The sequence below is a fragment of the Antrostomus carolinensis genome, unplaced genomic scaffold (assembly GCF_000700745.2).
Source record: "Antrostomus carolinensis isolate BGI_N321 unplaced genomic scaffold, ASM70074v2 scaffold29933, whole genome shotgun sequence".
NCBI classification, from domain to species: Eukaryota; Metazoa; Chordata; class Aves; order Caprimulgiformes; family Caprimulgidae; genus Antrostomus; species Antrostomus carolinensis.
Window position 1 is genome coordinate 14,811 of NW_010304942.1, and position 21,538 is coordinate 36,348.

Below are 21,538 nucleotides of genomic sequence, written 5' to 3' on the forward strand. Positions count from 1 at the left end.
TACAAGTCCCCTGAGATTCCTGTTCTGAAAGAGAAATCCCTTGTTGTTCAATAGCGATAAAATCAGGGAAGAAGGGATGCGGTTTGACACTGTCGTCCGGTGTGGTTCTGGAAGGGACAAAGTATAAGTGCAAGCTAAAGCTACCTGGTGGCTTTCCTGTTATGTGTTAGATCAGACTGGTCCACAGGTAAACCCATGATTTTGTGGATTCATTTTTATTCAAAGTATGTGTAGATACATCTACTAGATCCAGATCTGGCTAGATCTAACCCTGCCCTTTAAAGCTATTCTTTGCATGACTCAGTTTGTGTGGATATTATTTAATAGTGAAGTTCACTGCTATTTGTAAGTTATAATTTACGATGTAATTATCCACAAAAAAATACAATTTAACACTGTATGTGCTCAGCTAATTTCTGAGAGTTTTTTTATTTAATAAAATACATACATTCTTCCTGATTAGATGCTGCTTTCCTGTTCTTGGTACTTCACATGGTACTTTGCTATTCCCCTGTTTGCTTTGCTCACATTCTTCATGATATTAGTGTTTTTAAACATCCAAATAGTATGTTTCTCCTTTAGTGTTCATCATACCTCTTAACAGAATTTTGTAACTGATATTGCAAGACGAGATATTGGAAGAAAGCAATGTAATTTTTCAGTTTTTAAACAGAATTTTTCATGCTAGAGTTGGGAAATCTGCTTCAGGAGGACTGTTATTCACCTCTCCTGATTAAAAATTGTCCTCTGTGATGGAGCCTCAAATCAGGGGCACGTACCCATTCAAATGGGCTACTGTTGAGAGGTACTTGGAAGAAATTAAAAAATATTGCTAAGACTTTTTCCATTTGTGTGCTGCCTGATTTTGGGGAGATCAGACTACACTGGCAGCTCATCTACTTTTCATTTATGAGATATCCACTAGGTCAGGACTCAACTGGTATTTTAAACACAGTAGTTAGTTCCGCTAGTGAGCACCATGCAATATCCAGCAGTTTAAGTCTGTTCTGCCCCAAAACTGTGTGTTAAAGAGCGGAGGCAGGTAACTGGATGCTATTTGTCTATCTGCTTTGTGGGCTGTCAGCTAAAAAAAATTACTTCTTTCAAGCATTTTGAATTACTTAATCTGAGTATATTTTAAAAATCTACTCAGGGACTTTCCAATGCACAACTGAATCATGTAGAAAAAAAATAGAAGTCCCATTTATGTATCTATGCACTAAACAGCTTCAGCGGTTTTTTCCTCTGGTATGAATGTGCACACAAAGTCAGCAATGACTCTAGTTAACTCTAGTAATTTTTTTCCGTGCAGAGCATTCTTCTAATGGCTGCCTACTTTCTTTCAGTATTTCAAAGGAACATTAGGATTGCAACCGGGAGATTCTGCCCTGTTCATCAATGGACTACTTATCGATTTAGACACTCAAGACATATTTAGGTAGGAATGTTTTATTTTTTCAGAATAATTGCATCCTGTTTAGGAGCTTGCATCCAGCTTGTGCATGCATGATAATGTCATTTAGACAGTTTTGAACCTTCTTCACAAAGTCTATATAGCTAGACTAGGTTTAATTGTCAAGTGCTGAAAAAGGCAAGTCATGGTTCCTTGTCTTATGCAAGTGTATTTCTAACAAAAAAGCTGATGTGAAAACCCTTGAAGACTGGAGCAGGAAGTCACCTTTGCAACTGTTCTTTGTATCTGTGCTATGAATAGCAAGATTTTGGTCTCTAAGATTGTCAATGTACAGATTATATTCTGAAGATAGTAGACTGATGCTCAAAGGATAAACCACTGTAAAGTTTTAATCTGAAAACCACCCTATATCTTTGTCAAGATCTGTTTCAATAACGTGGAATTTAAATTACATCTGTATATCATGCTTTAGTTATCTTGATTTAATGTAGGTTTTCCTAGAAATACACTATAATTGAATAGGTTTAAGTTGAATCTCAAGTTTCTTAGGACAGTTAGAAATAGGTGATGAAGAAGTAATGCACAAACATGGCAGACTTGTTTATACCTTTCATCTGTTATCCCTTAGGGTAAGAGCAAGTTATTTGCTGTGTCTTTAAAATTCAACAGTTTTTTCTTTTTCTTCCAGTTTGATTGATGTGCTACGCAATGAAGCCCGTGTTATGGAAGGGCTGCACAGCTTAGGAATTGAGGGTCTTGCCTTGCACAATGTTCTGAAGTTGAACATCCAGCCATCAGATTCTGATTATGCTGTGGACATCAGAAGCCCTGCTATTTCAGTGTGTATAGTTTTATATAAGAAATACCTTATTTGCCATTGCACAGTGCATTCTTAAGCTGTCAGGGGAACTTTTGTTCTTATCTCACCATCAGCTCTGAAACTCCGTTGAAGAAAAAAAGGAAAGTAAGGTTATAAATATAACTAGCTCTTTTTAAAAAGCTTAATTTTTTATTCATACAGTTCTTGATGTAGTGTCTGAATTCAAAATATTTTACAGTCTCAGACTCGAGCAGGAGGACTGTCAATCTAAATGCCTTTATTTTTTCTCAGTGGATCAACAATCTTGAAGTTGACAGTCGGTATAATTCCTGGCCTTCCAATGTGCAAGAACTGCTGCGTCCCACGTTTCCAGGTGTGATCAGACAAATTAGAAAAAACTTCCATAATTTTGTAAGTACTAATCTGACTAGAAATGCAATGTGCATTTTGTTTTTTCAACAGCAGGGACATTAGCTTTTGCAACTTACCTACATATATGCTGGATTCCCTGTACCTTAAATATCTTGAAATAGGATGCTTTACTAAAAGGTTTTGTTCTACTCATACTAGTAAGTTATGGCTGAGGTTCAGAGATTACTGAGCATGATTCTCTGGCATTTATTAGATGCTACATATTGGTTTATCAGCGGAGAAAACTACTGTCTGATGAGTGCAAATTTGGTGCATTTCAACTTTGTCATAATATCTGAAGTTGGTATGAAAACCATCAAATTTGTTAACTAGTATCTTCTTAACAGGTTTAAGACCAACTTCAATTGTTTGAGCTAGAAAGAATTCTTGCACCAGCACTTCAAAAGATAATCAACAGCCCTGATCTCAATCCTGAGTGTCTTTTTAGTCTCTAAGTAAACTACTTAGATCTAATAAGGAGTTTGTAAATTCTGTACTGTAACTCTTGTCATGTGGCAGAGTGGCCCTGTAGAAAAACAGACTCCTCTGATTAGTGGCAAACAGGGACTGAACCACCTCAAGCGGTGCGAGCATTAATGTGTAATCTTTTTCTCTGGAGTTCAGTAATTTTAAGATTGAACTTATTAAATGAAAAGGCAACGCTTGGCATGAATTCATTCTGAATGGCCCAGTTCTTTCTGGGTTTGGGCTTGCTCTGAGAATGTCTTAGCGGCATTGGCTCTCCGGGGGGTTGAGCCGAGCAATGCTGTTGCTCCTCAGCTCTGACAAATGCCTGTCTCCAATGTGCATCTTAATGGGTGGATCTGTGTACACGTGGAGGCAGAAGCCTAGATGCTAGGGGATACTGAGGTAAAGATAAGGAACGTAAAGAATCTCGTCTCTTCTGGTTAAAGGATTGGTTTAGACAGGATATTTTAGACAATGGACTTAAAGACTTTTCAAGAAACTGTTATTTAGTGGGCCTCAACTCCATGGCAGTGTATAAAATACGACTGATAATTCTGCACTGAGACATGAATGAAGCTATCTCTAATCAAAAACCTGTATCTTGACTTCTCAACGGAACAGAAACTTTTCACTTGCAATTTATACGCAGGTGTTAATAGTAGATCCTACTCACGAGACCACAGCAGAATTACTGAATGTGGCAGAGATGTTCTTCAGTAACCACATCCCCCTGAGGTAATCACTATGGGATTTTAATGGGATTTTTTTCAGATCAGTTTGATTTTTGTGACTTTTCCAATTGTAAAATTCTTGTTGCTAGGACACTGTAGAGATGTTAGATACCTTGTATTGGTGGTTGGGAAGGACATTTACTAAATGCGATTTCTTATTTAAAATTTTTTAATATAACTTTTGCTGCTAGCAAAACAGAGTTCAGTTTCTTTAACAGTCCAAAAGAAACTTAAAAGCAAGTACTTTGGATGAGAGATGAAAAGCAAGATTCTGATGAACTCACTATTAGAGACTGTATGTCCTAAGTTTGATTCCTGCCCATTCTGCTCAAAATCTTACTAGTACCTTATGGAAAAGTTTGTCTAAGATGATGATCATAGCTGACAGTTGTATGAGCTGATTCTTTATTGGTGTAATAGATTAAAGCTGGGTATTTGTTGGGTTGCAGGATAGGACTAGTCTTTGTGGTTAATGACTCGGAGGATGTTGATGGACGTCAGGATCCTGGTGTTGCCCTCCTTAGGGCATACAATTATGTGGCACAAGAAATGGACAATAATTATGCTTTCCAGACTGTCATGTCTGTAAGTATTCATTTAAAAGGGTAATTAGTGTTTTAATATTTTCCATGTATATAAGATTATGTTCATATGTAGTTAACCTAAGAAATTCTTCCTTGACTCAGTGAGTATTCAGTGTAAATCCAGATACCAGTACCACACAATACATGTTTCTTTGTAAAGTGCTTCTTGTCTAACTTTAACAAGTGAGAGTAGATTTAAATGTGATATTTAACACTTTTGCACACTTTTCTGATCCTGCCTCTGCTCATTATGACAAGGAGTTCTAAACTGCCATATCCCTACACTATTATAATTTGTTTTGAACAGTTTCTGCTGCGTAATTTTGCCACATCAAAGGATAATGTAATTGCTAGGAAATGTATTTTCACTTGTGGTTTGACATTGTTGTATAAATCTACAAGCTGGGGCATACTGTAACAATTAAACTGCTGGTGGCTTTTTTATCTTTTTTTTATGTATAAGTCAAAATAAAATCTTGTGCCTTCAAGAGGGAAACAGTTATCTACTTTGCATGTGAGGTCTGTTGTATTGTTTATAAACATGTTGAATTCTGAAGAGAACAGCAGCTCTTTGGATATGCTTTACTTGAGCCTTTTTTCCCCTAAGCACTACGTTTCCCCCCTCAAATACTTCTTCTAATTAAAGATGCAAGTTACTATTTAAAGAAATAAATGACACCTCTTTCCAATCTCACTGGAATGACAAGGTAACACAAGATAATTGCAAGAGCTACAAGTGCTTAGGAGCTGTTACTGCAGTTAATAAATATGAAAATATGTTTTGCAATCTGGCTGTTAATGCCTTATAATTACTGGAATACAGGTGACAGGTCAACTTAACCTTTGATAAGGACAGAAGCATTACAGTTGCAGCTGTAAACTTGCATTTGTATCCCCCTTTCAGATATATAACAAAGTAAAAACAGGAGATCAACTGAAAGTGCAGCATGTGGTTAGTGTTCTTGAGAAACAGTATCCTTATGTGGAAGTCAACAGCATTCTGGGAATTGATTCTGCCTATGATCAGAACAGAAAGGTAAGAATTCATTAAATAGAGCTTTTTTCACTTTTTTTGTTTCAACACCGTTTTGAAAATACAGTTATGTACAATTTCTTGATCCAATTCTCTTTCTAACCAGGCAACTATTCTGTTATTACATTGGGTGACTTTTAGTAATATTTCAATAGGTATTTATATTCAACACAAAGCTTTATATAATATACGTAATATATTGTAATATTTTTTAAAAAATCTGTATGTACAGTACCAGAATCAAGATAACTTTCTTGTGATTTATAAGTTATGCTTTTGTTCTGGTATGCAGACTTTAGTGGAGTTTAAAATTGCTTGAAAAAAAGAAGGTGATACAATAGTTCATAATAAAACCAAGGGGCTTAATTAATGTCTGGGAGGGATTGGCATGGATTTTCTTTATCAGTATTTGAAGACTGTGTGATATAAAGTAATGATGATGAATTCAACATGCCTTTCCTTTAGCAAGGCATTCAACAGCCTTCCTCAGGTAATTCCTTAAAAGTTGTTTTTGGGGTTGATACTTTTCTGTATGGAGAAAATTGGGAGAGCAAATCACTATTGGATGTAATGAAGCAGATTTTATTTGGGGTTCTATAGGGGGATGGTTATGTATTTTTGTTGAATATACTAAAAGAAAGAATGGAAATACTGTCTACAATAGCTCTGTAACACAGATGATATTGCCCACCTCTGTACGTGTAAGGAATGCAGTCAGGGATATATAAATAGGCTTGTATGCACACATCTTCCGATGTAGGAAAGTGAAGGGAAAAGCACTTTGAGGAAATCGAAACCAATAAAAGTAAGGCAGACATTTTTCTGTGACAGGAGATGCCTTTTCAGTTCACATACTACACTCCAAATGAAACCCAAACAAAAGCAACAGCCACCTGCCAAGAAACTTGTAACACATGCAGCGCTCTCCTCTGAAGGCCACTCTGGAGGCCTTGCTGCTACTGCAGTGCCTGACACCATTCAGCAGAACCACGTCTTAAAACATTGCAAAGCCTTTGGATAAGGAAGGAAGCCTTTAGAAAGAGCTTAATCTCCATATAAAGGACACAAGTTAAAACAACAGTGAGCACTCTTTCATGTGGTCAAAGCTTTGTGATATTTGTGTCCTTTGAAAGCCCTCAACAAGAACCTCTGAACAGTAGAACCTGATTAACTTCTGTCTGTAACAAGGTATCAGTAATGATGGTGCATTTTGCAGTGGTTACATGAAATGGGGAAATTTGTCTTGATATAATAACCCCTTCCCCTACAAGGAAATGATTTTTCTCAAGTCTAAGAAACATGTTCTTAAAAAATAAAAAGTTACAACCATCAATGCTTGCATTGCATTTGCTTCTGTATGCAAAGTCAAGACTTCCTGTGGTGCATTTTAGCTATTACCAAAAAGTGCTCATTTGAATTAATTAATTTACAGTACAAACTTAATGGAGTATTTTGCACCTCTGTATTATGAAGTAACTTTTTTTGCTTTGAAACTCTGAAAGACAATGTGCATGTAAGATACAGAAAGTGTCTTATGCACTGCGTAAAATTAATATTCTCTGTATCATATAAAACCTGGAAGGATGCCTTGGTGTGTTGAGAATAGATTTGTGTGGGTATTGCATGGAAACGTTATGAAGCCTTGTGGTGCTGGGCTGACGTGATAAAGCTACTTCTTTCCCTGTATTTAGGCAGCGAGAGGTTACTATGAGCAAACGGGTATAGGTCCCCTCCCTGTCGTGCTGTTCAATGGAATGCCTTTTCAAAAAGATCAGCTGGATCCTGATGACCTAGAAACCGTGACAATGCACAAAATCCTGGAAACCACAAGCATCTTCCAGCGAGCTGTGTACCTGGTAGGTGCTGAGTTCAACTGTGACTTTATAGAGAAAGAAGATCTGGAAAAACTGATTCAACTCCCTGAATATGTAATACACAATACAGCTTAACTTGCATAATTTCTTGCTTTGTTTTTGGGGGGTTGTTTGTTTTTTTTTTTTAATAATCTAAGGCAAACACACATGTGAAATAATGAATATTTATTCTTTCTTCTTCCCTTCAGGGTGAATTATCTAATGACCAAGATGTGGTTGAGTATATCATGAACCAGCCTAATGTTGTTCCAAGAATTAACTCAAGGATCTTAATGTCTGATAGAGAGTACCTAGATCTGACAGGAATGAGTAAGGGATGCTTTTAATTGCATTAAACCTCAAGTATCTGAGTCAGACTTTTGCTGTCCCAACAGAAAACTCTAGTGGCAAAGTATTAACAGCACCCCAAGTGATGTTCTAGCCCTGGTGCTGAGGGAGATGTTATGTACAAGAACAACATGAATGTCTACAGATTTTTCAAAACAGGAACTTGTTTTGATTTTATACAAACCTTTAGGGGAATATGACTCATGAAGTTGAGAGATCAGCAATGCTAGCAAAAGCCAAGAACAGTCATATAACGTATAAAGCAACAGCTTGTTTCTTATTTCTAGCCTTCTTTTGAGCAGAGATTGACAGTCATCTCTGGAATTACTTAGGATTTCCTTTGCCATATATTCCAGCAGAACTTTTCATGGCTAAATGTATTAACACCCAGGATAATGACAGTATTGCAGAAACTACCTTTTTTGAGTTGCTTGAAAAACAGTAACACAGTGGATTTTAAAATATATATTATTTATGTAAGTTAACTTCAACTAAGTGAGACTTGAACAGTTCATTCAACTGACTTCTGCATATCAAATATGCAATGTAGTTATTACTGTAACTTATGAGACGACAATGTAACTCATGAAACAACAAAAATATATTCCTCAGCTTATTATATATTAACATCAAAAGCAGTATCATGAGGAACAAAATGGGATGTGTTCTTAATGTTCTGGTAATACTAGTCATTTTTTTTTTCATTTTACATGGAATAGTTTGCTTTGGCATCTAATACTTTTTTCCTTCCTCAGATAACTTTTACGTGGATGACTTTGCTCGGTTTACCACGCTGGATTCCAAAGATAAGACAGCTGCTGTCGCAAACAGCATGACCTACTTAACAAAGAAAGGTAACATCTGCAGTGGATTATGAACCCAAATCTAATCTTACTTGTGTTTCCAAGTGTATATATGGTACTCAACACACGCATTAAGCCTTTTTCGGGCCTGTGGTTAATGGCACAATCTAAGTGTTAAAAAGAAAGATATTTTTTTATTTTTTTTTATTTTTTTTTTTAAATAAGGCATTGCATCTATGTGGAACAAGAATGTTCCCCTCTTTAAACCCAGCCTCGGATGAATAATTAAGTCCCAGCCAACCTGATCTTGCTGTATTGCAAATCACCACCAGAAATGCAGCACTGTAAACTCTGACCCTGCAGTGACACTGACTAGAAAAATACAAAAGGCATTTTAGCTCTCTGTCTCATAATTCAACATTACTAAAATTTACATGGATTCAGAAGAAAATTGTTATTGCCCATTATATAACACCTAACGTGGTCTGTGCTGGTTTTATTCTCCAGTGCATGCTTTCTCAATTATAGGCCTGTTTTACTACAGTTATACATGAAGTCTCCCATTAGTGTTAACACTCAGTTGTACTTCTCAATCTAAGAAATGCAGGCACAGACATAATACAGAGCTTAACCAGGCTCTTCCTATATCCATTTCAATTAAGAATCACAAATAAGCTGCTGTCACTTGAACCAATTCCTCTTGTTCCTGTCTGTCTTCTGTACTAGACTCACAAGTTTCCCCAGTGCTATCTCTAGCCACTGCCACCTGCATGCACTGCCTTAAATGTTCCTCCCATTGCTCCTTCTGTCTCATATTTGCCCTTGGGTCATGTTCAGTCACTTAGATCTGAACAAATTTCTTGTTTTCCCTTTGTAGCATATTAATTAAACCTACACCTCTGCACACTCATTTGAAAGTGTGCATTAATTCGCAATCCCATGGCTTGACAGTTTTGTCCCACTGTCCCTTCTGTCACTTGAGATATTTAATAACTGGTATCTGATTACAGTAATGCTGTAGCACATTTATTTTCTAAAATAATAGGAAAGTTGCATGTATTGCTGGCTCAGCAACAGTACCAAACAGCACTGTCATGCTAGTTTTTAAAGAGGGAAGATAACAGAAACAGTTGACATCCCAATCACAATGGCATGGCAGTTTTTGCCAAGTGTCTTCAGAATGATGCCTTCGTGGTATGGTAGGAAACTGGTAATACAGTATAATTAGTGCTGTAGCATGAAAATAAAGCATCAGTCTATTTGAGGGGAAGAAAAAGCCAAAGCTTATTCTAATAAACTTACCACAAACTTGTTGCTTGTTGACTTGAACTGTAGTTGTTCAGTTATGCCCAGAACAGTGCTGCTGCTTCTTGATACACATCGGGATTACTATAAAATTATTAATGTCTCTCTCCTTTCTCCCCCGCCTTTCTGCTTTTTGACCAGGAATGTCTTCCAAGGAGATCTATGGTAACTCATGCTTTAGCATTTCATATGTTGTGAATTTTCTGGTTCCTTCATAACATGGCTTTAGAACCAGCAGGAAATGAAGATAGATGTTTAAATGCACGCTTGCTTCAGCACTTTTTTTCTCTATACAACACTGATTTTGTGAACTAACAGCAGTATGTCTGTACCCTAGTTGGAATCTGTAAGGTATTTACAGATTCCTTTATAATTTCTAAATTAAAAAAGTAGGAAAAAAAAAAAATTCCAGCTTAGAAACAGTGATGCATGCTGTCCTATGTGGGTTTTCTGAATGAGTTAAATGAAACCTAGTACAATACCAATACTATTGTTTGTGTATTGCCAGACTTCGTAGCTTAGCTTCATCCATATCTTCCCTATGTAATTTTACTTTTTTTGAAAGCTTTGCATGTGCATCATATTTCTCCTCCAAATTAAGGAAAACTGAAGCTTTCCTTCCCTTCACCCTCAAATTTCTCCCACTCTTTTTTTTAATTGCAGATGATTCCTTTGTTAGACCAGTTACTTTTTGGATTGTTGGTGATTTTGATAAACCTTCAGGGAGGCAATTGTTGTATGATGCAATTAAACATCAGGTAGGTAATGTTTTCATTTGAAGGGGTTAGCAGTGCTAACAAACCAGTAGGTTGAGGCTTGAAAACCAGGTTGTGCTTCTTCCTTGATGTATGAGCTGGGGAGATTGGTTCTCCCTGCAGGGTCTCTAATATCCAGCCTCATCTTGTTTGTAGGGCTGAAACATCACTGACCTTCTTGTACTGGGACAGAATACCCTCTGGGCACTATGCTAATACAATAAGTAAAAGGTGTTATTTTAAGCCCATGGTTCTAAATTGAAGATGTCTGTGTTTTGGTTTGGAGTCAACATGAGTGTTGCTCTCTGCTCTCTTTCATTTGTTCCAGGAAGACAAAAATATCATAAAAATAGATAGCTTACTCTTAAATCACAGTTTTGCCAGACCTCTGAGTGGTGGCCCTTGTCCTGTATTTCTTATATAGCACAGTATTATCTAGAAGATTCCTGTCACAGTGGTGCCTACAAATAAATTAAATACTAGATGCTAAATTATTTCATTTATCTTTTTAACATCGTGCTGTTATTTGCCTGATTTGGAATCTGTTTTTCTGATTAAGAAATACAAAGCTTTTTATATAGAGTTTATTAAAAAATACTTATTCTTTGTAGTTAAAATATACCTGAAATCTAAAACTTTCCTAATGCATGTTTTATTAAATACAGAAATCCAGCAATAATGTTCGAATTAGCATGATTAATAATCCTAGTGAAGATCCAAATAGCCAGAATACACTTGTCGCTAAAGCCATATGGGCAGCTCTACAGACACAAACGTCAAATAATGCCAAGAACTTCATCACCAAAATGGCAAAAGAAGAAATTGCAAAGGCACTAGAGGCAGGAGCAGACATCTTAGAATTTGCTGTTGGGGTAAGCATGTTTGCTGGTATTTACAAAGGTAGGGTACTTCGCTTGTTCTTCTAATGAATTTTTTTAGTGTAGCATGTTCATATGCCAAAGATGTAGTAACAACGGAGAGTAACACTGTTGGTTATGATGGTGTTGTTTTACCAAAATATAACAATCTGTCTAAAAAGAAAGTAAATCTTCTTACACATCAAAGCTATATAACTTTTAAATCAAAAAGAATGCAGATTCAGGGATCTATTTAAGTGAGTCATTTGTTTCTTGGGGAGTTAAGGGAGAACTATAATATTTTTTAAAAAACTGAGAAAAATAATTATGATTACATTTCTCAAAGAAGGTTTAAAAAGGGTAGGCAAGAATAATTTAAGAACAGAAGAATCAAACAACTGGTTTATGCAGCAACAATTACTAGGGCTGTGACCCTTCACACTGTAAGCTGGGATAATGTTTGAAGTTACAGGCAAGAACTAGGTTTAAGACCTTGAGGATAAATTCCTGAGTATAAATTTTAGCAAGATATAAAGATGTTCTTGAATGGAAACAAAAAAGGTGCATTTAAAAAAAGTGTTCAGAGGTTTACTTTTCTTCCCATTTCAACATCAAGTGTTTTCTTTCAGGGTATGGATATCAATATTTTCAAAGAAGCCTTTGAATCGCCCAAGGTTGATTTTATTCTGTCCCATGCTATATATTGCAGAGACGTTCTAAAGCTGAAGAAGGGGCAGAGGGCTGTGATCAGCAACGGAAGGGTGAGATCAATCAGCAGACAGTAAGAGAGATGTTCCACATGTGGGAAGGAAGCAGACCCTGAGCAGCAGTGTCTAGGGATCAGACACAGAGTCTCGGCCTTCTTTGTCTCAGCAGCCTTAGGGCCGCTTCCAGTTTGATTTATTCAGACCTGCAGTGACCTTTTCTTTGTACTGTGTGCAGTTAGTTATTGGTGTTTTGTACAAATTCAGTTCTCTCAATAACAAGATTTGCTTTCATGTTGGCAGTGAATTGAGTCCAGGGGCGGAAAGGGATGATAAATTTGAAAGACTGTGCTGCTTCAGTTCATTGGGCAAAATGCTGCTGTATCTGTCCCTCATCAAGGTGCCCTGGTCTCTTCCAGCAGCTCTTGTTATGATAACCACCTAGATTAGGCAAATGATATTACAAGAGTGTCTCACTGCAAATAATGAAACCCAGCTGTGTACAGCAGTCACTTTTCTTTTTTCATCTGCTTGCTAGTTAAGAAAAAAACCGGCAAGTTCCAGTGGTTACTGTATACTTGAATGGCTTAAAAATTTCAGGCAATGAGTTGCGGTATTCCGTTTCTCTCATTAGCAAAATAGCAAGAACTGTCTAGGTAGCTTTTAGACTTCTGAAGGCTGGAGGAGTGAGATTTGATAGAGTTTTGCTGGACTGCTGGAACTGGCCTGGTATTCTTTTGCCCTTTCAAGACACAGTATTGAATGTATAATTTAATATGCCCAACTTTTGCAAACCAAACACTCAGTGAAAATTTTAAGCATGTGTTTTTATGCTCTAGTCTGGGACTCTTGGCTCTAAATAGCTAGACTTACCTGTTAAACTCTGCTGCCATTGACATTAGTATCAGCCTAAACAGTTGATACCACCTGAAACTGGGCTGGAGTATTTAATACATCCTTGAATTTTGTTTCAGTGTAGCCTTTACCTAATAATGCTGATCTTGCTTTTTTGTAGATTATTGGCCCATTAGAGGATGGCGAGATGTTCAATCAGGATGACTTTCATCTCCTTGAGAATATCATACTAAAGACATCAGGACAGAAAATCAAATCTCAGATTCAGCAGCTGGGATTTGAGGAAGATCTGTAAGTAAATCTGAAGAGGCTTATAAAGAAGTGGTGGTACTCTGATAATGTGACTTTCTGCAGCCTGGAGAAAGCTTTATTAAGTACAGTCTGGATAGGTGCTGTAAACAAACATGCATATGTTTGTATGGTCCAGGCTCAGCTGTTCAGAGGAACAAGTGAGAAAGGAAAAAGATGTACATTATCTTTATTTGGTTTAAAGTGCTTTAGTGATTTTTTTTTTGTAGTTTACAGTCTCCTGGAGGTATGGAGCTGTAACTGTATCCCCCAGATTCAGGAAGCAGTTCTGAGAGTACTGGCAAGAGTTCATTGTCACTGATTAGTTATCTATATCTAGTAGCAACCTGCCATGCCTGGTCTGTTACCTCATAACGAAGTTGGAGGAGTTGTGTTGGCTGGAGCCTCGCTGCCAAGCGACAAGAAACTAGGGAAGTGCCCAAGTCTGTAGGAATTTACTATAGAACTGTTCAAGTGAATATGCAACAGATCTATTGGTACTCACTGAGATAGTCCCCGGATCAGGGCAGCATGGGTGGCAACAGCTTGCTGTGTTATCTGAGGAGTTCAGGAAGTGGCTTCTTGGATTCGTGGGGGCAGGATACAGGTGGACTTAAAAAAAAGTAAAGAATGAGGGTGGCGATGCCTTCTACAGGGGCTGGTTAAATTCTTTGCTGTGTTCAGCTATTTCATGCAAGGTTTAGTTGTCTCTGGTTGGTGACAGCTTTACCAACAGAGAAGATGTCTGTATGCAGAGAAAAGTTGTTTGCTGCTGTGGGATGTGTTAGGAAGTGGTATAAATTACTGCACATCATTTATTCTTGAAAATGCTTTTTGCACTGGATTACCTTTCTGCTCCCCTAAATGGAACAGAAGCCTAACTGTTCATTAATGTTAAGGCCTTCAGACTTCTTGTGGGTCTTCCCCCAGCTAAATCTTAACTGACACACTGTTTTAAACCACTTACCTCAAATCTGTCAGGGTGTCATAACTTAAACTTAGGATTACTATGATACTGATTTGAAAGCCGAAAGAGGGGAAGAAAATAAAGCACTGGAGTATGTTTCTGAATCTCTTTGTAATTCAGCTGAGTGCTGCTTGGCCTGACAATGTAAAAAATATTTCAGTAATATATTTGACTGTCAGTACTGCAGAACCATGTAAACTGCTTTTAAATTTTAAAGAGAAACAATAGGAAAAGAGGTGGAGGTAAGAAAATAAAGATCATAGTTCTAGATAATGACTGCAAAAAGCATAGAGGTGAGATAATCAAAAGAAAGTAATCTTCAAGTTCAAAAGAACTTGAAGCCAGTGTCTTCAAAACTGAAATCTGTAGGTGTGCCTTTGTGTGTTGAAGCTCATAGCTAACATGACAGTTTCTCTCATATTTAGCATTACATTTTTCCATGATGCTGTTTGACTGTTAAAAGGCTGGTCAAGCAAGTTAAGCATGAGGTCTTTTGTGCAGAAATCTTGTGTGATTCTCAATCTTAGAAGGACAGGTTTAAACATTCCAAACACTTCTGCATCCATTGCTGTGTTTGGAATCAAAAGAGAAATCAGCATGATTGTGTAGAGGAAGGGGGCATGGTGGTAACACAGGCTAGTTTTGGACAGAGCAGTGGTTTCTTGGTTTGAATGCTGCCAAAGTTTTCAAAAGTTTTTGAAACTGATCTGCTGCATTAGAAAACACTGTACAACTTGGCAGACTTCACCAGGCTTGTGGTTTTGGTATGAACAATGTAAACAGCTGTCACTATAAATCTGTAAGACTTACTTAATTCAGGAAAAGCTGACAGACCTTTAAGTTACAGTATTGCTTCTTGGCAAAGCTCTGATGTACAAATCAATTTGCACTGCACTTCAGGAGGTTTTACATTTTCAAGATTGAATATATTCTTAAAATACTAGACTGGAAATTTATGGGAATAAAAAGGAAGTAGTTATCAAAAGTAATTATCTTTTAATTATAGGGTTGCTCTCTCTCAAAAGTTTCTCCACATACAGGATTGCTTCTTAGTTCTTAGAGTTGCAGTGTAAAATGGGAAGAACACTGTGAAACAAGGCTTTGATCTGAATCGCTTACAGGTCTAAGAGCTTGGTGAAGTTCAGGAATGCAGTGCCTGTAGCATGGTTGACTCCTAAAATACCAGCTGTTCTGTACTTGTTACAGAGTTAAATGCTTTAGTACCTTCAGTTATAAGGCTGCAACCTGTTTAAAATGAATGGCAGATTAACCCTTAAATATTCTTGAGAGCTTGTGTAGAGAGGTAGTAAGAGTGTTAGTTTGCGTATCTGAATTCAGTCTGTCTTCTCTTTTGCTGCTAAGTGGCAGACGTGATAAGTACACATATTTTCTGAGTATCTGTAAACTGTTCCCCCCGCCCCCGCCTTTTTTCTTTTCAGTGCAAGTGACTTGGTAATGAAAGTGGATGCTCTTCTTTCTGCTCAACCAAAAGGAGAAGCAAGGATTGAATATCACTTTTTTGAAGAACGATACAGGTATAGGATGGCTGTGATCTGCTGAGCAATATGCTTTTCCTTGTCTGTTAATGTTTCCCTGGTTTTAAGTTGCATTTTACTTAACCAAAAAAAAAAAACCAAAAAAACCCAAAAACCCAAACCAAAACCAAACCCAAAAAACCCACCACCACCACCAACAACAAAAAAACAAACCAAAAAACCAAAACAATCAAACAAAACCCAAGGAAGCAATAGGAAGTCCCCAACAGTTTTCAGGACACAGTGAGATTCCAGAAATTAATTTTGTCTGTCTACCTATCTCTATACATGTATATATATATATTTTTTTTTCTTCTATCTAGTTTCAGAAGGTGCATAGCATTGAGGAAGTAATTCGACCTTAGACTGAGATGGACAGTGTTTTTCCTATGTTTATCCATACATTTGATACTTTAAAATTGTTTTTTCTTCTGTTTAGTGCAGTTAAACTGAGACCAAAAGAGGGGGAGACATACTTTGATGTTGTGGCTATTGTTGATCCTGTGACCAGAGATGCTCAAAGACTTGCTCCCTTACTCCTGGTATGCATGCAATGTTGTAATGCGTTTTGTGGCAATTTTAAAAGGTTGTCTCTGTTCTGTAATTTTGGAATGTCAGTCTTCCTCTCTGACTGGGTGGTGACCAATGGCCTGAGTTACACAATACATTTATTAGTGGAAAAATTAATTACACTATAGTACGCACTAACAAGATCACACTTAGGTATTGTCTAGATAGCTTTTTGTTTCGCCATTTTAATGGTCTAATTTGCAATGACTCTGTTCTTGAGGAAGAAAGTCTCTGCATCCCAAAAGGAATGCCTGCAATGTGAGGGAGTAGGTTACTGTTCTTAAAACCACCAATGAAAAGGTGGGTGTGCTAAAGCAAATTATGATAAGGGAAGACTGAGAATGAGCAGGTAACATGCCTCTTTGAGGTCTTGTATAAAACCAGTCGTCAGTTTTCCTAGTTAGCATTTTAAGGGATGTCTTTTTCTTCTCATTTTAGGTTTTGAACCAATTGATAAATATGAACCTAAGAGTGTTTATGAACTGCCAGTCCAAGCTTTCTGACATGCCACTGAAAAGGTAAGCAGTACTGTGCCAGGGTTAAAAAGAGAGAGAGAAAGAAAAACCTGTTGAAATGTGCAAGCACAGAAACATGGTCAGATGTCCTACAGGAAGTCTCAATAACTGCTCTGAGCTCATTATATTATATAATAGCATGACTTCCCATGGAGAATCTGGGAATTTGTGGATAGCATATATATATATATATATGCTATCCTTTATATATATATATATATATAAAAAGGTTAAATGATTTATTAATCTTAACGGTTGAGTCTTGCACATTCTGGTTGGTCCTTCAAGATGAAAATTCTGACCTGTCCTAAGGTCAACACAACCAATGTTGCTTTGGACAAAGCCTCCTATATGCAAGAGGGAATAAAAATTTCGTATCAGACTCCTTAGAGATGCTGGAGGTCTGGGAATGCTGATGCTGTCAGCAAGTTCTACAAGAGTGAAATATTTGCAGAGTTTGGCAGAAATACATTCTACATTTTCTTTCTGAAATTTCAGCTTTTATCGCTATGTTTTGGAGCCAGAAATTTCGTTCACAGCAGATAACAACTTTGCTCCTGGACCAATTGCCAAGTTTTTGGATATGCCTCAGTCTCCGCTGTTCACTTTGAACCTCAATACTCCTGAGAGCTGGATGGTGGAATCTGTCAGAACCCCATATGACCTTGACAATATTTACTTAGAGGAGGTAAGAGAAATCAGTGTGTTCCTATTACTGCATTTAAATGCTGTGGTTTTTCCAGGGCTTGTTTTTGTAATGGGAAAGAAATGCAGAATTTAAAAATGCTATTAAACATAGAACTGTGGATATTAACACCTTTTATGTTTGCAGACCCTTAGAAGTTTTCTAGGAGGGATGCGGGTACACTGAAGCCCACTGATAGCAGGACTGCCATTCTCAATTACTCATAGATGCCTGAACCACAGGTCGAAAAATACTGTATGCTTGAAGCAGATCCTACGGATGCTTTGAGTGTGTATATGTAACATTTCAGAGCGTCCTGAGCTAGAAACAAATGAACTCTTTGGTCATTAAATAACTTCTTCAACTTATTACTTAAAAAATTCTTTCAGATTAGAGCTCCCTACAGCTAATGTCACAATTGAAAATAAGATTGATATTTTTTAAACCTGTTTAGAAATTTTCAAGTAAGATCTGAGTTCTGTTCCAGTCAGTAAATTCTACTTACTTTCCCTTGCTCTCAGAAGCCACCGAGCCAGTTCATTTTCACAGCTTTTGTTACTGGCAAACACTCTTGTGGCCCACAAAAGGATATGTAATATCAATAAAACAGTAAAACCAGTGCAGCAGAAATCCACTTAATTGCAGCAGGTTTGGGAGCTGACTGCTGGTAGAACAGGCCTTGAGTTAGGCTATTAGAATACTGATCTGGGCAGTGCTGCCCCACATATGCAGGGATAAAGTAAGGAGGAAAGGAAAATCCAAGGAGCTTGAGCTTAGTAGAAAAAGAACATTAGAAATGAAAGAAGAATAGCTGTATATATAAGTTGATGATTCTCATTAATCTTTAATGGAATGGCTAATTCGATGCTAATTATTAACCTCTTGCTGTTAGATGATCTTTCGAGGTCCCTTCCAATCCCTAACATTCTGTGATCTCTTAACCTAACAGTAAAGCCATGAATGAACCACCAAATCCTACTACACACTTCAAGCCTCCAGTGCCCACACCCCCCCTTAGATGAACTGAAAGCCTGAGAGGGAGGAGGATTAAATGCTTCAGGCATTTGAAGTACCGTCCTGAGCCTCCAAATAAGTAATAGCTTTTACTTCTAATAGCTTTTACTTTTAATTTAATTACTCCAAATAAGTAATAGCTTTACTTCTGCAGGTGCACAATTTCTAATTTCTAACATGCAGCCTGTTGGTGCTACAGCAATTAAACTGTCATTTTGGACGTGCAATGAGAGAAGATGCTTTGAGATTAGACTAATATTTGGCTTATGTAGCGTCCTCAGGCTACATCTAAATTTAGCCTGGTAGGGACCCAAGGTTGGTTCTTTCCTTCCTTTTCCTTCTGTTTGGTCTAGAAAAAAGGTCTTGGACTTTCTGAGAGTACCCTACCACACTGTAACAGTAATACAGAGCAAAACAAAATTTTTATTTTAGGTGATAAATACTAGATGAGACTAGCTTTAAACAGATTTACATGCAAAGTCCTGGAGCCCATCATATACTTTTAATGAGATGCCAGCCCAATCACTTCTTTGACTACATTCTCCAGTAAATTAAAAAAAAATAAATTGTAAAATAGAACAGTCCTTCCTTTTTCTTATCCTAACATTTTACCAGTTGAGATTCAAATCTTTTTGGTCAGGGACACTTAACAATGTGTGTGTGAAGTTTGTCACTCAAAGGTACTGAGCTGTTTGAGGCTTTCTAGGTATTTGTTTAATAAAATTACTCTGGTAAAATAAAGTGTTATTTAATCACTACGGCTATTTTAGAGAGTAACTGAATTACTAAAAATTTGCATTGTACAGCTAGTGCTGAATTCAGCAGTATCTTTTCCTTACAGGTGGATAATGTTGTAGCTGCAGAATATGAATTGGAGTATCTGCTTCTGGAAGGACACTGCTATGATATTACTACTGGACAGCCACCTCGGGGACTCCAGTTTACACTGGGAACTTCAACTAGTCCTGTCATCGTTGATACCATTGTTATGGCCAACTTGGTAAGCATTTGATTGAAATTGGCAACAAATAACTGGTCCTCCAGTCAGCTCAATCACTTGCATACACCATTGAGTATTTTCTTGTATGTGGGCTATGGATATGTGGTGTTACCTACACTACACAGTTGCTTGCAGATATATCGGAACCACACCATTTCTAATGTTGCTGTCTAAAACCTTGCAGTGTACTTATTTGTCTCTTACCTTTTTCAAGATGTACTCCTTTCCTGTCAGCTTGCTGAGAAGGGTCTTCTGGAATATCTTAAAATGATGCCAGTATTGTTAAGCAACCTCTTTCCAGGGAAGGTCAGAGAGTTCTGTTTTTCTAGGCAGGGTAATCCTTAGACCATCCACTCTGGCACTGTAAGCCTCAGGTGGACCATTGTCTTGTTTTGGGACCCATTTCTTTAGGAGACCTATGGAACAAATGCAGAGAATCAGCAGAAATAATCAACATTCTAGAGAACAAAGGAAGAGTGAAAGAATGGGAATTGCTTTTGAGAATGGGAATTGGCAGTTGAGAAAAGGTGACAGAAATCAAAGCATATGATTGTTCCCTGTGGCTGCCATTATAAAGTTGCTGCATAAGGGATGAATCTGTTTTCAGTGTCCACGCTGGGTGATGAGGAGGGTAGTGGACTGAAGCTCTGACAAGGGAAGTTAGCCACCGGAATAGTTTCTTGATATGTAATGTTAGTGAAAAACTGGAATAAATTGCGTCCTGTGGATTTTGGAATCTTTAAATGTATTAAAGAAAAAGCAAGGAAAAAAAACGTTCACTGATGCTAAATATTTATTTTAAAATTCTTATACTTATTTTCTATTTCTCTGCACCTTTCCTTAGCCAAAGTATATCCTATAATGATGTAATATTTCTTATTGTAGAAAGGAAGGCGACCCTTATTTTATGTGTGATCACATTGTGAGTGTGTGTTAGGGAGTAAAGCTTAATGGCTTGGAGGTGTCTTTCTTTCTAATTAGTTAAGCCAAAGTGTATGTACCACAGTATACAACGCTGTATCTGGGAATCCTCAATCTCGGCTCAGTGTCTGTACTGTAAAGGGGTTGGAAGAGATCAGGAACATGCTCTGTGCTCTTTTTATTTATTTGTTTATTTTTTTTTAAAGCATATGGAATTGCATGCATTTGGGGTCACTGGACAGAACTGGACAGAACACTGAAGCATCACTACAAATGCCTTTATCTTCTATAGGTGTAATAATCTAAATCACAGAAGAAAACATTCTGATCTGGAACCTGAAACTTCAAGACTTTCATACAATATTTGAATTAGTAACTGTTTTAAATCATAACTATGTTACTATTTCCTGCTGTATCTGAAGTCCCAGTCTGTAGAGCTTCAAAATTGATGTAAATTTTGCTTTGTAGGCAGACCTGTTGTGTCCAAAACACACCAGCTAGTGTTTTGAAATCCACTCATGAAGGACATGAAGGCAAGCCTTTGCAAAAAACCCGTTGGGATTACACTGTTCCCATCAGGACACCCTGAAGTCTTTCTGTCATCTAACAAATAATGCTAGACCTTTTCATACTCATCTCTCTTCTGGAGAAAAAAAACCCCAATGATTTTGAAGGGAAATCTGGAATTTTTTTTAAAGCCTTATGGTTATGTTAATCAGCTGGCTTACAAATAACTGATTTCAGATATAAAACAGTGGGTCAAAATACATGACTTAAAAACTCGTTTTTCTACATTTGCACTTTCTGAAAACTGACAAATATTCTTGCTTTACAGGGTTACTTCCAGTTAAAAGCCAATCCTGGTGCATGGACTCTAAGACTCAGAAAGGGCAGATCTGAGGATATCTACAGAATCTACAGGTAGGGCAGCATAAGAAATACTTTAGTAGTTTTTCATATGAAACTTCTGAAGTAGGTAGACATTGTAATATATGAATCTAACAGTTCCCCTGCCAAACTGTAGTGAGCTGAACAGCAAATTACATTTCGTACTGAACAGAAGTTATGTAAGACGAAATAAATTAATTCATTTTAAAAGCCC

The 21,538-nt window shown here is 37.2% G+C and overlaps 1 protein-coding gene across 1 annotated transcript in view; it reads left to right on the forward strand.

The window, feature by feature from the left end:
• Positions 1-21,538, forward strand: part of UGGT1 (UDP-glucose glycoprotein glucosyltransferase 1) — a 42,082-nt gene that overhangs the window by 12,309 nt on the left and 8,235 nt on the right. Inside the window, exons 11-30 of the mRNA XM_010164647.1 lie at positions 1,347-1,438; positions 2,103-2,253; positions 2,526-2,645; positions 3,763-3,848; positions 4,294-4,429; positions 5,333-5,464; positions 7,153-7,317; positions 7,524-7,644; positions 8,418-8,516; positions 9,912-9,935; positions 10,434-10,528; positions 11,191-11,397; positions 12,012-12,143; positions 13,102-13,232; positions 15,636-15,731; positions 16,171-16,273; positions 16,740-16,819; positions 17,315-17,504; positions 19,357-19,515; positions 21,272-21,357. Of these exons, the coding sequence (XP_010162949.1) occupies positions 1,347-1,438; positions 2,103-2,253; positions 2,526-2,645; positions 3,763-3,848; positions 4,294-4,429; positions 5,333-5,464; positions 7,153-7,317; positions 7,524-7,644; positions 8,418-8,516; positions 9,912-9,935; positions 10,434-10,528; positions 11,191-11,397; positions 12,012-12,143; positions 13,102-13,232; positions 15,636-15,731; positions 16,171-16,273; positions 16,740-16,819; positions 17,315-17,504; positions 19,357-19,515; positions 21,272-21,357 (2,405 nt within the window). The remainder of the gene's footprint in view (positions 1-1,346; positions 1,439-2,102; positions 2,254-2,525; positions 2,646-3,762; positions 3,849-4,293; positions 4,430-5,332; positions 5,465-7,152; positions 7,318-7,523; positions 7,645-8,417; positions 8,517-9,911; positions 9,936-10,433; positions 10,529-11,190; positions 11,398-12,011; positions 12,144-13,101; positions 13,233-15,635; positions 15,732-16,170; positions 16,274-16,739; positions 16,820-17,314; positions 17,505-19,356; positions 19,516-21,271; positions 21,358-21,538) is intronic.